Below are 15,440 nucleotides of genomic sequence, written 5' to 3' on the forward strand. Positions count from 1 at the left end.
AAACAAGGTGATAGGTGAATACAGGGGAGGGGACAAGCCAGGAGTACCTCTCATGTCTTCTTCCCGCCTCTCTGAGAATTCCGACGTCCGCCAGAACGTGCGTGGACGAGAGGACGCTGACCAGTTGAGGCATTAGGGAGCCGACGTGCTTGGTGATCAGAATCCATCCGGTGCCAGTCCGGCCAACGTTTACCGAAGCTGCATCACCGCACGCCGGAGAGAGAGGAGCCGGACTGAAGGCTGAGGGCGGGGAGCCTGGCTGCAGTACCCAGCTTGGCCAGTGATTGCACGGCCCCCCTCCCCACGCCTCAGTTTCTCCTCATGACCAGGGTGTTCACTGAGAGGGGGGATGGGGAAGCCAGATGCTACAGGCAGCAGAAGTCCCTGGAGCAGGAGGCAGCGGTGATGTGGTGGCTTTGATGGCCTTAGGAAATCACTCACTCTACAGAAGCAGCTCAGGCAGGACTAGCTTGACTGAGGTTAAGACCCTGTCAGAAAATCAGGGCACCTGGGTGGCTAGGTCTGTTGAGCGTCTGACTCTTGATTTCAGCTCAGGTCATGATCCAGTGTCGTGGGATTGAGCCCAGCGTCGGGCTCCGCACTGAGTGTAGAGCCCGCTTAACATTCCCTCTGTCTCCCTCTCTACCCCTCTTCCCTGCTCGTGCTCTAAGGAAAAACAAAAAAGACCGTTGGGGCGCCTGGGTGGCTCAGTCGGTTAAGCGTCCGATTTCAGCCCAGGTCATGATCTCACCGTTTGTGGGTTCCAGCCCTGCGTCGGTCTCTGTGCTGACAGCTCAGAGCCTGGAGCCTGTTTGGGATTCTGTGTTTCCCTCTCTCACTACCCCTCCCCCACTCATGATCTCTCTCTCTCTCTCTCTCTCTCTCTCAAAAATAAATAAACATTAAGAAAATTAAAAAAAAAAAAAAAAGACCCTATCAGAAAATCAAATCTTCCTGTAGGGCACATGCCTGATGAAGCTCTTGTGGAACAGGGATACATCCAGAAACCAGTCCTCCTGTTTGGGTTGACAACACTGTAACTAGGAGGGGGGAAGAAAGGGGTACAGACACATTTGGCAGGTAAATAGGGACAGGGGACTGAAATAAAAACGGGATGAGAAGGGGAGAGAGGGAAAAAGGGAGCTAGAAGGGCTAAAAATTGGAAGGAAGGGGTGCCTGGCTGGCTCAGTCGGTTAAGCGTACAACTTTCGGCTCAAGTCATGATCTCATGGTCCGTGAGTTCGAGCCCCACATCGGGCTCCGTGCTGACAGCTCAGAGCCTGGAGCCTGCTTCAGATTCTGTGTCTCCCTCTCTCTCTGCCCCTCCCCCACCCACATTTTGTCTCTGTCTCTCAAAAACAAATAAACATTAAAAAAAAAAAGGAAAAAAATTTTAAAAAAATAAATAAAATTTAGAGGGAACATTAGCGAGTCAAAGAGCAGAAGGCAGACATGAGAAAAACACATTGAGACATCTTCAGGGATGCAAAGAACATTCAGTATTAAAATCTATCTTTTTAAAAAAATGTTTATTTATTTTTGAGAGGGAGAGAGAGAGCGCACGCATGAGCAGGGAGGGGCAGAGAGAGAGGGAGACACAGAATCTGAAGCAGGCTCCAGGCTCTGAGCTGTCAGCACAGAGTCTGACGTGGGGCTTGAACTCATGGACAGTGAGATCAGGATCTGCGCCAAAGTTGGAGGCTTAACCCACTGAGCCACCCAGTTGCCCCTAAAATCTATCTTCTTACAGGCATCTGGCTGGCTCTGTCAGGAGAGCATGAAATTCTTGATTTGGGGGTTGTGAGTTTGAGTCCCTTGCTGGGTATAGAGATTACTAAAATAAACAAAACTTTAAAAAACTACTAAATACGAAATTGTATCTTCCTATTTGTCTGTCTCGTCAAGCTGTAGGTTTTGAAGGCAGGCACTAAATTTAAGTTATCTGTACACTTTCGGTGCTTAGCATAGTGCCCGACACGTCCTAGGTATTCAATGAACAGATAATTAGATATTTAAGAAAAGTCAGGATTTTAAGACAGAAGGGCACAGAGCTATAAGAGAGTAGCTCTGAATTTTCAGAGTTAGAAACGTGCTTTCAAATCCATTTCCTAACTGTGTGACTTCAAGCGAGACTTCATCTTTCTGAAGTTTTCCATATGAAGTTGTGGCAAGCGTTAAAGGTCTGCAAAGCTCAGAGCAGATTGCCCGTGTAAGCTCCCAACATTAGTGACTGTTAGTGTCGCAGTTGTTTGCAGACAAGGGACACGGGAACTGTGGTAAATGCAGGTCACCAAGAGCCCCCGACTCATGGCCTTGTCTGGAACTTTGTAGTGCCTTTCCATTCTCACGCTAGATGCAGGCAAGTGACTTGCTCTGGCTGATGGTAAACTTGATGCAAAGGTGTGGAAAAGACTGCTCATTTCTGACTCTTTCTTGGAACCCTGCCTGCAGGAAGGATGTGGGAGACCTGCAGAGGAGAGCCAAGGTATCCCAGTGGAATCCATTATAGATCGGTCATCCCCCAACTATTAGAGATGCATGAACAAGTCCCGGGAAGATCAGCCAGGTCGGTAAGACCACTCCTCCACTCCCAAGACTTAGGTGAAATAATAAGTGGTTGCTATTTTAAGCCACTAAGTTTGGGATGATTTGTTACCCAGCAATACTAGCTGATACAGGGGCCATGGGAGCCCTTGTCCTCAAAAATTGAAAGGCAAATAAGAGAGGAAGTCATGGTCTGCCAGGTTTTATTTGTAGAGTCTGGTGAACTTGAGCCAGAGAAAGCTGCAAACAAGTGTTTTGGGGAGCCATAGGGAAGGGACATTAGATGTAGGTCCCTCAGCAGACCCCGAGGGCACCCTTCACATGGAGGCAGGGAACACACGAGGCGGGAAGTGGCTGGAGGTCAGTCCAGGCAGGCAACAGCAAGGCTGCCACCAGAAGGGCGAGGCTTGAGGGGGAGGGCTTGCCTTAGCCTGGTGGCCTGCGGGTCTCAGATCCTGGGGTCATACACCCGCCCCATGAAGACAGGGAATTTGTGTTGCTGGTCCCAGATCAGGAAGAGGAAGGGCTGCTGCACTTCAAAGACTAGCAAATTGCGGGCCACGGAAACAGCCGAGGCCGCAGCCGCCTCCACCCCGGACTCCGTCAGCTCCAGCACGGCCTGGTGCTGCATCGCAGAAACCTGAAGATCCGTGTCGTCTGTCAGCCCGCACAGGTTGAGGTCGTAAATAAAGTCAAAGAATTCTAGAGCAGACCAGAGAAAAACAAGGAGTCAAAGACCAGCAGGAGGGACGCCTGGCTGGCTCAGTCGGTAGAGCGTGCAATTCTGGATCTTGGGCTTGTGAGTTCGAGCCTCACATTGGGTGTAGAGATTATTGAAAGAAAGAAAGAAAGAAAGAAAGAAAGAAAGAAAGAAAGAAAGAAAGAAAGAAAGAAAGAAAGAAAGAAAGAAAGAAAGAAAGAAAGGAAGGAAGGAAGGAAGGAAGGAAGGAAGGAAGGAAGGAAGGAAGAAGGAAGGAAGGAAGGAAGGAAGGAAGGAAGGAAGGAAGGAAGGAAGGAAGAAAAGAGAAAGAAAGAAGGAAAGAGGAAAGAATAAGGAAAGAAGGAAAGAAATGGAACAAGCAAGAGAAAGAGAGGAAGGAAGGAAGGAAGGAAGGAAGGAAGGAAGGAAGGAAGGAAGACCAGAATGAAAGCCTCAGCTGCTGAAGACATTTGTCCTATATTGTCTGGGTTAGAACCAAGCCCCAATACTCTCTTCGTCCACTTCCCTTGCTTGTCAAATTATATATTGTGCCTTCTGGTCCACTTTCTTACATCCTGTATCAGTGGGCTGATCTTCACTCCAACCACCACCCTCTCCGAAGAGGTGAGAGGCCTTGCCACACCCCCCCACCAAAGAACATTGAGAAATGATATTCTTGCTTCCTTGGACCTTAGAAGTGAGGTCATACACCAGAAAGAGGTCATATGTTACCAAATGAGGTCATATACTAGGAAACAAGTTCACCTATTAGAGGGTTCTATAACAGAAAATGAAATGATATATCTGGACATGAGGTCAAAGATCCGGAAGTGAGGCCAAAAGTCAGGTAAGAGATCTCTGTTGCCTCCCCTAAACTCAGAAGCCTCCAGACTCTATTATGCAGATAGCTTCTTGCATAGTCCATGGGGTGGCTGCGTGTTATGAAAGGTCCCTGGGGAAGGAGCATCCATAACCCATCCTGGGCACCTGTCCCGGTGTCTATGACACGATGAACCAGAGTAGGAATAGTCGAGATGGAGACCTGGGTTGATGTTCTTGTTCATTTCTAATGAGCTCAAGGGACCTTGGGTGAGTCATGTAAACACCGAGTCTCAATTTCCTCAATGATCCAATGGGATGATAGCATCTTCCCCTCTAACTCACAGGACTGAGGAATAACCTGAGATGACGGAGGTATAAAATATCCTAGAGAGTGCTAAACCACATCCTAAGGATACCCTCCTCTCCACCCCAATGGCCTCGGAGTAATCCTGAGCTGCCAGAGCTTACTTAGGTTCTCCACGACCGTCAGTAGGTCTTGCTTGCTCGTCACTTTGATGCGGGGTAGCGTCAGGAGAGTGGGCTGGAATTTGGTCATCTCCAGCTTCTTCATGACAGCCTTGAAGACAGTGGGGCTGAGAGCTCGTTCCAGGTCTTCAAGATGGTGTTTCGTGTTCTGGGGCACCAGGATCACCAAGCTGAGGTTGTGGGAGAGCTGCAGCTGCCCCACCTGGAGGGTAAGAGATGCGCCTTCTCAGCCTTCCGACCCTGGCTCTCCTGGCTCCCACCCCCTGCGTCCCGAGGCTTATCGTTGGTCTGCCGCCATAGTCTGTGCTACCGCAGCAAGCCGCAGCTGGACCGAGGCTCCCAAGCTTGGCGACAAAACGGGGAGGCTGGCTGGGTGAACGGTGCCGGTCTAGCTCTGTGAGTTGCATCTCTGGCGAGATGCAGAGAGAATGAGTATGGCTTTCTGATCACACAGGCGGAGGACTATACCCCGACTCTGCTGCTGACTAGCTACACAATATAGGCAAGTAAGTTGATCTGAGCCCTGTTCCCTTCCCCTCCACTGTGCTGTGCATAAAGTATATAACAGAGTCATCACATCAGTCCTTTTATTTATGTGTTTAATTTTTTTTTAATTTTTTTGAGAGAGAGAGAGAGAGAGAGAGAGAGAGAGCGAGTGCATGAGCTGGGGAGGGGCAGAGTGAGCGAGGAATCCAAAGTAGCTGTCAGCTACTTCTGAATGATCAGCAAGGAGCCTGAGATGGGGCTCAAACCCACAAACCATGAGATCATGACCTGAGCCGAAGTCAGATGCTTACCCAGGTGCCCCAAATGCTTATTTATTTTTGAGAGAGAGAGAAAGTGGGGGAGGGGCAGAGAGAGAGGGGAACAGAGGATCCGAAGCAGGCTCCGTGCTGACAGCAGAGTCCAACGTGGGGCTCGAACTCACGATCTGTGAGATCATGACCTGAGGCAAAGTCAGAGGCTTAACCAACTGTGCCACCCAGGTGCTCCAGATCAGTCCTTTGAAGGACGTTTTTAAAATTTTTAAGATATCTTTACACCCACCACGGGGCTTGAACCCACAACTGTAAGATCAAGAGTCACATGCTCCAAAGACTGAGCCAGTCAGGCACCCCAGTCCTTTTAAAGACTTTTGGTGGCTCTTTATTGTCTATGAGATTAAGCATAAATCTCTTCGTGCGGCATTTGAGATTGTGTACAAGCTGATCCTAGCCTACCTGTCAAGCTTGCCATTAAAAGGACTTCCAACTGGTGGTCAGACAGAAGTGTGACACAAGTACAGGACCCATAGGTCCAATATAGAGGGGCTCTCAACCCGGGGTGAATTTGCTCCCAGTGGACACTTGACAATGTCTAGACACATTTTGGTTGTGACAATTGGAAGGGAGGGGACCCACAGTGCTGCTGGCATTTAGCGGTAGAAGACAGGGATGATGCTAAAATCTACACAGTGCCCAGGATAGCCCCTCATAACAAAGCATTATCTAATCCAAAATGTCAATAGTGCCAAGGTTGAGAAACCATAGTCTAATAGGATGTAAGAGACTATAATTACAAGGGCACCATGGTTGAGGTTGGGATAGGAATGAGAAGAATCTAGAATGCATAATTCAACTGGGCAATAAAGAAATTAATGGAAACCCATCGATTGATGGAATGCAAAATAATGGCCCGGAAGAAACTGGCGATAAGCTGATATCAACTGAAGAACACGGACAAGGGCTCCCTGTTGGCATAGGCACTGAATAGGGCAGACTCATCTGGAAATGTATACCCTTCAGGTCCTGGGTACAGACCTTGAATCTCTTACCATAAGATTACCATGCTGTGGTCTTAAATTTTCAAGCCAGTAACCCTTCTATTCCTGAATTGGTAAATCTAACCTCCTTAGTTGGGTAAATGTTCTTGAGCCCAGTAAGCCTTAGAATTAAGTACGAGTTTAACAAAGTAAACCAACTCCATAGTATTAACATCAGAGTATATTCAGGGTGGTTGGTGTGTTCATTATTCAAAATGGTGTTTATAATTTTTAAGAAAACAGACATCGGGGCGCCTGGGTGGCTCAGTCAGTTGAGCATCCAACTTCAACTCAGGTCAAGATCTCACGGTTCGTGGGTTCGAGCCCCACACTGGGCTCTATGCCAACAGTGTGAAGCCTGCTTCAGATTCTTTCTCCCTCCCACCCTCTCTCTGCCCCTCCCCTGCTCATGCTCTTCCCCATTCTCTCTCTCAAAAATAAATAAATGTTAAAAATATAATAAATAAATAAACTCATAAGAGAATCAGACATCTTAGTTTTATGCTTTTAAGCAAAAAAAAAAAAAAAAGGTGTAGGATAATTAAATTTGAGAATGATATTGAGATGTTGGTGGAAAGTTGATTTACTCTTCAAATTCAATTTTTACTTTACAGTAAGATTTAGGTGCTTGGAAAGATCCAGCCCACATGGGGGTTGTAATTCAGCCCTGATGGGTATCTGGCAGGCTTAAAAAGAAAATCAAGTATATTAAACTTATAAAGTATTTTTATAAAGCAAAATATATGGACAAGCTCAAATTGCTTGTGGAAATATGAACCATATTTGTAAATGGAATAAATGGTTTAAAGGAGTTTAATCTGGCGGCTCCTGGGTGACTCAGTCAAGTGTCTGACTTGGTTTAGGCTCAGGTCATGGTCTTGTGGTTCATGAGTTTGAGCCCCACGTTGGGCTCCACGCTGACAGTGCAGAACCTGCTTGGGATTCTCTCTATCTCTCTGCCCCTCCCCTGTGCATGCTTGCTCTCTCTCTCTCTCTCTCTCTCTCTCTCAAAAACAAAAACAAAAACACAAAACCAGAAACTTCTGGGATCCATATTCAATCTTCCCACCCTTCCCATCCGTTGATGTTTTACCATTCAATTTCTGCTAAGGAACATATGCCATTTAACACATGCACACACGTGCACTTACCACGCACATGCACACACAGCTATACCTACCCATACCCATGTACATCTACATACGCATGCTATACACACGACTTAACTAAGCCACCAGGGTCTCCTGGTGGGTTGACGAGAAAAAGAAACAGATGAACAGACTCACTTTTTGACCTTCGATGCAGGGGAGATGAAGAAACTTTTAGAATCCTGCTTTCCAGCCTAAAATAAACCATGCCTGCCTCGGCCAAGCTAGAGAGGGGAAAAGCAGAAAAGATAGGGTGGAAATACAGATGGAAGGAGGAGAAATGAGGACTTCATAAGGGTATGCCCCACACTGATGGGGGCCGTGGCATAAAAGACACCAGGACCTGCCAGAGGCTCTGAAACGAGAGTGGGAAGGGCCCAGAACATACCTTGGCTTTCAAAGTTGGGTCAGTGAAATGGGCCACCGGGTATTTCTTGCTGTTCATCATGGATGCTTTTATCACAGAGGATTTGAGGTAAAAGGGCTCCATCCTGGTTCTTTTTGGATCAAAGGTTGTCTTCCACTTGGCTAGAGGGAAGGGGAAGGAGAATTACTCTAAGCAGGTGGGCAAGGGATGACGAGGAGCTCAAAGCCCTGTTGGCAAGGGGTGGGCCGGGCACAAGGGGGTCCAGCTGTGGAACTTGGGGTTGCGTGGGCTTTCAAGGCAGGAAGAGGGAAAGGACTCAGGGCAGAAAGACCGCGTGGCTCAAGGCTCCCTTACCACTCAGGTAGACGGCGTTGAGGAAGACCAGGCAGGTGTCAGAGGGCAGGCTGTCCAGCAGCTGCGTGATCTTGTGGTTGGTCTTCTCCGCCACCCAGGTGTTGATGAGCTCCGTATTGACATCACTGTCGTTTCCCAGGACTGTGGGTCTGCTGCCATAGAGGTTCTGAGAGGCATTCACAAAGGTGTCTCTTACGGCCAGGTCTGGGGGGCGGGAGGCAGGTGGAGAGAGGGAGGCATGAGTCCCCTGAACATCCTCTGCCTTCTAGGAGAAGGCTGTGAGAGGGAACGCGTTTCCTATCGCTCTCAGCTCGCCGCAGCGAACGCGGCAGGCTGGAGCAGGGGGCCAGCCCGCTCCTCTTACAGACACGACAGTGGAGGCCCCGAGAAAGCCAGCCCTGAACTGAAGGCAGGACCCATCCGAGGCCCTTGCTGTCTCTCCTTGCCGTGTGGTTGTAGCTCGGCAAAATAACTCTTCTGAGATACTAACTTCCATTTGCCAGTGTTTTCCCTATTCTCTCCCCTGAATTCAGCAGGGAATGGACTCTGCTTCTCGGTGTCAGTGGAAATCCGGTGAGATTTCCTGGCTTTTCTTCTCTAAAGTTCAAGTCCACTAAAGAAAATAGTGTTTGGGGGAGCCTGGGTGGCTCAGGCGGTTGAATGTCCGACTCTCGATTTCGGCTCAGGTCATGATCTCACGATTCGTGAGTTTGAGCCCTGCCTCGGGCTCTGCGGTGACACTGCAGAGTCTGCTTGGGATCCTCTCTCTCTGTTCCTCCCCTGCTTGTGCTCTCTCTTTCTCTCTCAAAATAAATAAATAAATAAATAAATAAATAAATAAATAAATAAATAAATAAATAAATACTTTAAAAAAAAGGGGGGGAAATAGTGTTTGAAGAGTAATTTTTCTTGGACTAAATAGATAACATCAAATGCAGTTGTGTTTTCTACCAATCTAGCAAGACAGAGGATTGAGTGGATTTGTAGCAAATAAGTGAATGCAGTGTTTCTTGAACACCTCTGAGACGATTTTGCCCATCTCTAAAAAGAGGGTATTTTTTTTTTTTTTAAGATAATGGGCTGATGGCTGAGTTTCCTTTGTTTCTTCTTCTTCTTCTTCTTTTGTTTTGCTTCCCTGTGTTTTCTGTTTTTTACAATGAGTAAGTATTGCTTTTTAAGTTTAAAAAAGTGGCGCCTGGGTGGCTCAGTTGGTTGAGTGTTCGACTTCAGCTCAGGTCATGATCTCACAGTTCGCGGGTTCGAGCCCCAAGTCAGGCTCTGTGCTGAGAGTTTGGAACCTGGAGCCTGCTTTGGATTCTGTGTCTCCCTTTCTCTCTGCCCCGCCCCCACTTGTGCTCTGTCTCTCTCTGTCTCTCTCTGAAACAAATGAACATTAAACATTTTTAAAACAAGTTTAAGAAAAACAGGAAAAAGTTTTCCCTTTAAAGAAGGGGGTCAGACTAGATCTGTAGTTTTCGAACCTCTTTAAGGAGCAGAACTGTGGTTTCAAGTAGTCATGTCTGAAGCCCACAGTTAAAAGGGTTCTGGTGGAAGCTGGGGGAGGGCTCAGAGCCTGGCTGGCCCCATCTGCCCCCTGCCCCCACAGCTGGTACCCCACCTACCACTCAGCCTCCCTGATCACCCCCCTAACTTCCACCATGACCCCTGAAGCAGCTCAGCAGAACCCCAGGGCTCTGGGGAAGAAAATTTGAAAATAACTGTATTAGATCATTTTGGAAGCTTATTAACCTTATTACATACTCAATAACGCAATATACGTAAATGACCACAAATTCACAGAACACAAAAGTGCAAACAACTACAAGTCTCAAGGCTCCCCTGACCCAGATTAATAAAAAATTTTCAACTTGAGGGGCACCTGGGCGGCTCAGTCGGTTAAGTGTCTGACTCGTGGTTTTGGCTCAGGTCATGATCTCACGGGGTTCGTGAGTTCAAGCCCCACCTCAGGCTCTCCCAACTCTGGATTCTCTCTCTCTCTCTCTCTCTCTCTCTCTCTCTCTCTCTCTCTCTCAAAATAAATGAATAAGCTTAAAAGAATTTTTTTTTTTTTTTTAACTTGAGCTCTCCGGTCCTATCTATGAATAAATGCAGAAGGCCATTCTTAATCTAATCAGGGTTGATGTATGGAAATGACTTACCAAGGCCTTACCAGGAGAACCATCCAGCACCTAGAGCCAAATGGCATTCCTGCTGAGGCCCTCACCCGCTCTGCAGTCCATCGCTGATGTTCTAGCTCTAATGTTCCCTCCAGCCTCTTTCCCCAGGTCCCCCTCAGAATCCTCTCCAATCCCTGCTTAGCAGCTGTTGTCTTCTCCCAGGAAACTCACCCGGGCTGTGGAAGATCTGAGAGAATGAAGTGAAGCCTTTGGATGTGAAGGCCTTCATGGCCTGGTGGACACAGGCAAAGTCCTCGGGGTAGGAAAGGAGGCTCTCCAGGTTTCTCTTGGTGCTGTCCCCAGCGCCTACGACCAAGGGCAGAAATGAGGGAGAACTGCAGGAACGGGGGACCCACCATTCAGGACTAGGATTGAGAGACCAGGCTGGAATTATGGGGGGGGGGGGGGGCGTGTTGTTTCTTGCTTTGAAGGGAATTGCAAATCATCTGAGTGGGCTCGACTGTTTCAAAAGATAATTCCTATGTCAAAGACAGGGGTGGGGGAATTGGGAATAATCATGGATAAGCTTTTCCAAAGCTTTGAATACTCTCCATTTTTCTACCTAATTTTAATCCCACACATCACGGAAGGCCTAGTCCAATCACTGCCTGTTTCACACGTACTATTACTTAGTTGGTTTGGGTTTACAAAGGTTTACCCTATAGGCAGGGACACTGGCTCACTCATAAGAGGAGACACCAGAGAATCACAAAACAGCATAGATGTTTGGGGGCACCTGGGTGGCTCACTCGGTTAAGCATCTGACTCTTGATTTCAGCTCAGGTCATGATCTCATGGTCCGTGACTTCAAGCCCCAAGTCCGGTTCTGCGCTGACAGTGTGGAGCCTGCTTGGGATTCTCTCTCTCTGTCCCTCTCCTGCTCCCTCCCTCCCTCTCAAAATAAACAAATAAACTTAAAAATTAAAAAAAAAAAAGAGCATAGACGTTCAATACCCTTTCAGTTATTCATTATTAGATGTTCATTGTGCCCCTCTTCTGTGCAGTAACAGATAAAATTTATGGAACACTCTAGGGGGTGTAGATAGAGGTTAATCCCACGGGACTTAATAGCATCTCTCAGGAAGGCAGAGGATGAACATTTTTTTGACCTCCCTCTGAGCCAGGCACTAAGCTATCTGCTTTCTTTTTTGGAGTAGGTACAACCATCTCCATTTCACACCTGAGGACTCAGGCTCAGAGAAGTTAAGGAGCCTGCCAAGGTCACACAGCCAGAAAGCACCGTCAGCATGATTCTATTCTACGTCTATCAGTCATGGCTTCACCTTCCTTACCGCCTTACCCTGAACCAAGGCTGGTGACTGGAACTTTGCTTTCTATGTTCCTGTGTCGAAAATCATATGACTTCACTCATATGAGGACTTTAAGAGATAAAACAGATGGACATAAGGGAAGGGAAACAAAATATAAAAATAGGGAGAAGAGACTCATAAATATGGAGAACTGAGGGTTACTGGAGGGGTTGTGGGAGGGGGATGGGCTAAATGGGTACGGGGCATTAAGGAATCTACTCCTGAAATCATTGTTGCACTATATGCTAACTTGGATGTCAATTTAAAAAAAATAAAATAAAAAATGTATGTTCCTGTATTGTCCGTGCGGTTTTATAGGCCACGGTGCCTATCAAATCACTGTTAGCTGAAGGCATACATGAATGCTCAAGAATGAAGTTACCCTCCCCCCAAACGTAGCCCATTTTTTATAGCTTCCTCCCTGAGGCATCGGGGGTTTGCAGGCATCTGGGTGGGGGACCCTCCTGGGAGGGGCCAACGTACAACTTGGAGAGAACTTTGTCAGGTTCTTACCAAGCAGGACCTGAGTTAGGAGACTGGCAATGCTGAATGGAGAAAAGGCCATGTTGGTCTCCACCTTCTTAATTGCTGAGAAGGCATGGTAGAGCTTCACCGAGAAGTCCATCAAAGCCTCTCCCAACTTGGACTCTGCTGACTGACTCTCCACGTCAGAGCAGGAAGTATCAGGCCCCGGACAGAAGGGTGCCGTAGTGGGCTCGGTAGTGGGCTCGGTAGTGGGCTCAGTAGTGGGCTCAGTAGTGAGCTCAGCAGTGGGCTCGGTAGTGGGCTTAGTCGTGGGCTCGGTCGTGGGCTCGGTCGTGGGTTGAGTAGTGGACTGGATGAAGGGCCGACGGGTGGATTCAAAAGCAGTATTAGTTGTTTCGACAGTCGAGCTGGTTTTCAACAAGGTGGAAGAGTCCTTGGTGTGCTGAATGGATACATCCTTGGGGATCTCTCCCTCCAAGATGTGTTCTTCGCTTTCTCCTTGCCGGCTCTCTGTCGTGGAGCTCTGGCTAGGAACACTCAGATCTGAGAAGGCTCTAACCTGCGGTTCGAGAAACGGAGTTTCATTTTTCCCGCCACGAAGCACAGTCCCCCTTAAACACTCAAAGAGGGAAGGGAAGGGGGGACTGTGGAAAACATCCCGTACTGGAGAATAACTGCTGGAAAAACCTGGTGGGTAAGGGGCCTGCCTGAAGCTGCCAACCACTAGTTTTTCCAGAGAAGGGGCAATGCAGTAGCCGGTGGGGGCAGGGGTGGAGGCGGGGATAATCTCCGCAAAGGTAAGGAGCAGACAGGGATTCTGTTAACTCTGGGCAATCACTGCCTTACGGCAACTGCCGTAAGTTGGCAAATGCCAACTGCCATTTATCTATGTTCTTGCAATTTCTTCTTCTTCTTTTTTTTTAATGTTTACTTATTTTTGAGAGAGAGACAGAGCGGAAGCAGAGGAGGAGCAGAGAGAGAGAGAGACACAGAGGGAGCTCCAGGCTCTGAGCTGTCAGCATGGAGCCCAACGTGGGGCTCGAACCCGCGGACCGTGAGATCTCATGATCTGAGCCAAAGTCGATGCTTAACCGACTGAGCCACCCAGGCGCCCCTCTTGCAATTTCTTTTAGGTATCGGCCAGTCTCGGCTCACCTGCCAGGCCAATATAGATATTTGAGCTCGTGATCTTTGCGGGAGAACTGTGGTTTTTCAAACTGTGGGTTGCAAGCCGTTACAGTAGTGCCTACTGAAAACCCCCAGTGTTCCAAAAGAAAGGAAGGGAGGAGGAAGAAATAGTATAGACCAGTGGCTCTAAGTCCGAGACCATTTTAATCCCTGGGAACTTTTGGCAATGTCTGGAGGCAGTTTTGGTTATCTTACGGGAGGGAAGGGGATTGGGGGGTAGGGTGGAGTTGCTAATGGCCATCTAGTGAGTAGAAACCGGGGATACTGCAAAGCGTCCTCCAGTGCACAGGATAGCCCCTCCTACTGAATTATCCAGCCCCAAATGTCATGGCTATTATCCCATCTCACTGATAAAAGAAACTGATGCTGAGATATTCAGTAACTAACCCAGGGTCTCACAGAAGCTGATGATTCAACTCTGATTCCAGATCCCTCGCTCATCAAAGGGCAGCACCTGCTGATTCTCTAATGGCACTTCCCAGGCCAACTTCCACACTCGACCATCCCTGCACAGACGCGCAAAGCAAGCGCCCACCTTCCTCCTGACTCCCACACCGCTGGGACCTCTCGCTGCGATCGGCCCCCACCCAGACCCCCGGAGTGTTTTCACAGGCGCAGCCCCGAGAGAACCAGGGTCTCAGCAGCCGGGGCCCCACCCCACCCCGCAGCTCAGTTTGCCACCATAACCCCCGGCTTCTCGATCACAGAATGCTGTCCATCTCTTGGCCCTCTCTGACCCTCCCGCTCTATTCTCCACTTTATAAACCATCACAGGTAAGCTCGGGGAAGGGACTTGCTCAAGGCCACCCCAACTGGTGGGCAGCGGGCCGGGATTAGAACCTGGCTCCTGCCTCGCTCTCTCCGAACCCCGGGCCAAGGACCACACTTGCTGATGCCAAGAGGAGCTCTCTTCGTTCTCCGGGCCTGGAACGGTTAAACCTCAACCCCCTTCCCCTTCCCCCCCCCCCCCCACGTCCCTCCGAAGGGACCACTCACCCCAGCCAGCAGCAGCAGCAGCAGGAGGGTCAGCGAGGTCAGCCTGGAGGCCATCTGGGCGGCGGCGTCAGCCGGGACCTGCGGAGCCAGCCGGCGTCGCAGTCAGCGCCCAGCCCTGGGGCCCTGGGGGCTTCCACCCCACAGCACCTTCCACCCACCCTGGGCCCGCCCCCATTCGGTTCCCGGCCTAAGCCCCTCAGCGCGAATCCCCTCCTCCTTCTCCTCCTCCTCTCCCAGGCTCCTCCCCCTGTTTTGTTTTCCCCAAACCGCTTCCCTTTCCCGGCACCGGCTGGCCCTTCCTTCCCCCTCCCAAGGCCGGGTCTCCATCCATCTGTTCCATCCAGAGTCCGGCTTTAAAGCCTAACAATGACGCTAGAGGCAGGGGGAAGCATGGGAGGTCCAGAGGGGGCTGGGCACCACAGCTCAGGCGGGAGCGGGAGGGGGGTACGGTGGGGTGTTACGGTGGGGGGGGGGGTAGAGAGGGGCACTGAGGGGAGGGGGTAACGGGAGGAGGGGAACGGAAGTCTTCAGTGGAAGCAAGTCTATAGAAACTTCAGAGATAAAAGGGGGGCAAGAAACCAGGGAAGGGAAAGGAGACGAAGACACCCCACTCCCCACCCCACCCCCCCGCACCCCTGCGCCCCCCTCCCCCATCACCAAACCTGCTCCAAACTCCTGGACCCTGGGCAGCTTCAGTGCCGACTGAGTGGATAGTCCCGCAGGGTCAGGGAGGTGGGGTGCGTGGTGGGGTCGGTCTTGGCTATTGGCTGGCTCAGGACACTGCCCAGTTACAAATTAAGGATGATTGATCGCCGCTGTGAGTTCCCGTAAATGGGAGCCCGGGGTGGAGAAGCTTGGGTGCAAGTTCTCAGCCCTACACACCCAAAGTTCCTCTTCCGTCTTCATGGGTCCTGATGAAACTGCATAGACCCAGAATATACTCCATAGTTTACAAGCAACCAGCTTTTGGGGAATTGCTCAGCTCTGCTAATCCTCAAAGTAACCCTTTGGAAATCGGTCTCATTGTGCCCGTTTGGTCGTTTAAAAACCTGAGCCTTGGA

At 49.4% G+C, this 15,440-nt stretch overlaps 1 protein-coding gene across 1 annotated transcript; it reads right to left on the minus strand.

Annotated features, from left to right (window-relative positions):
* Nucleotides 1-2,730: 2,730 nt before the first annotated feature.
* Nucleotides 2,731-15,187, minus strand: SERPING1 (serpin family G member 1). The gene is made up of 8 exons (XM_086677363.1): nt 15,042-15,187; nt 14,380-14,457; nt 12,223-12,754; nt 10,571-10,705; nt 8,223-8,426; nt 7,890-8,029; nt 4,535-4,754; nt 2,731-3,246 (listed from the first exon to the last, which is right to left on the minus strand). Exons 2-8 carry the CDS (start codon nt 14,431-14,433, stop codon nt 2,993-2,995), a joined length of 1,539 nt encoding a protein of 512 aa, XP_086533489.1. The 5' UTR covers nt 14,434-14,457; nt 15,042-15,187; the 3' UTR covers nt 2,731-2,992.
* Between the last annotated feature and the right edge of the window lie 253 nt (nt 15,188-15,440).

This window comes from Puma concolor, chromosome D1 (genome assembly GCF_028749965.1).
Source record: "Puma concolor isolate L17-30 chromosome D1, mPumCon1.1.hap2, whole genome shotgun sequence".
NCBI classification, from domain to species: Eukaryota; Metazoa; Chordata; class Mammalia; order Carnivora; family Felidae; genus Puma; species Puma concolor.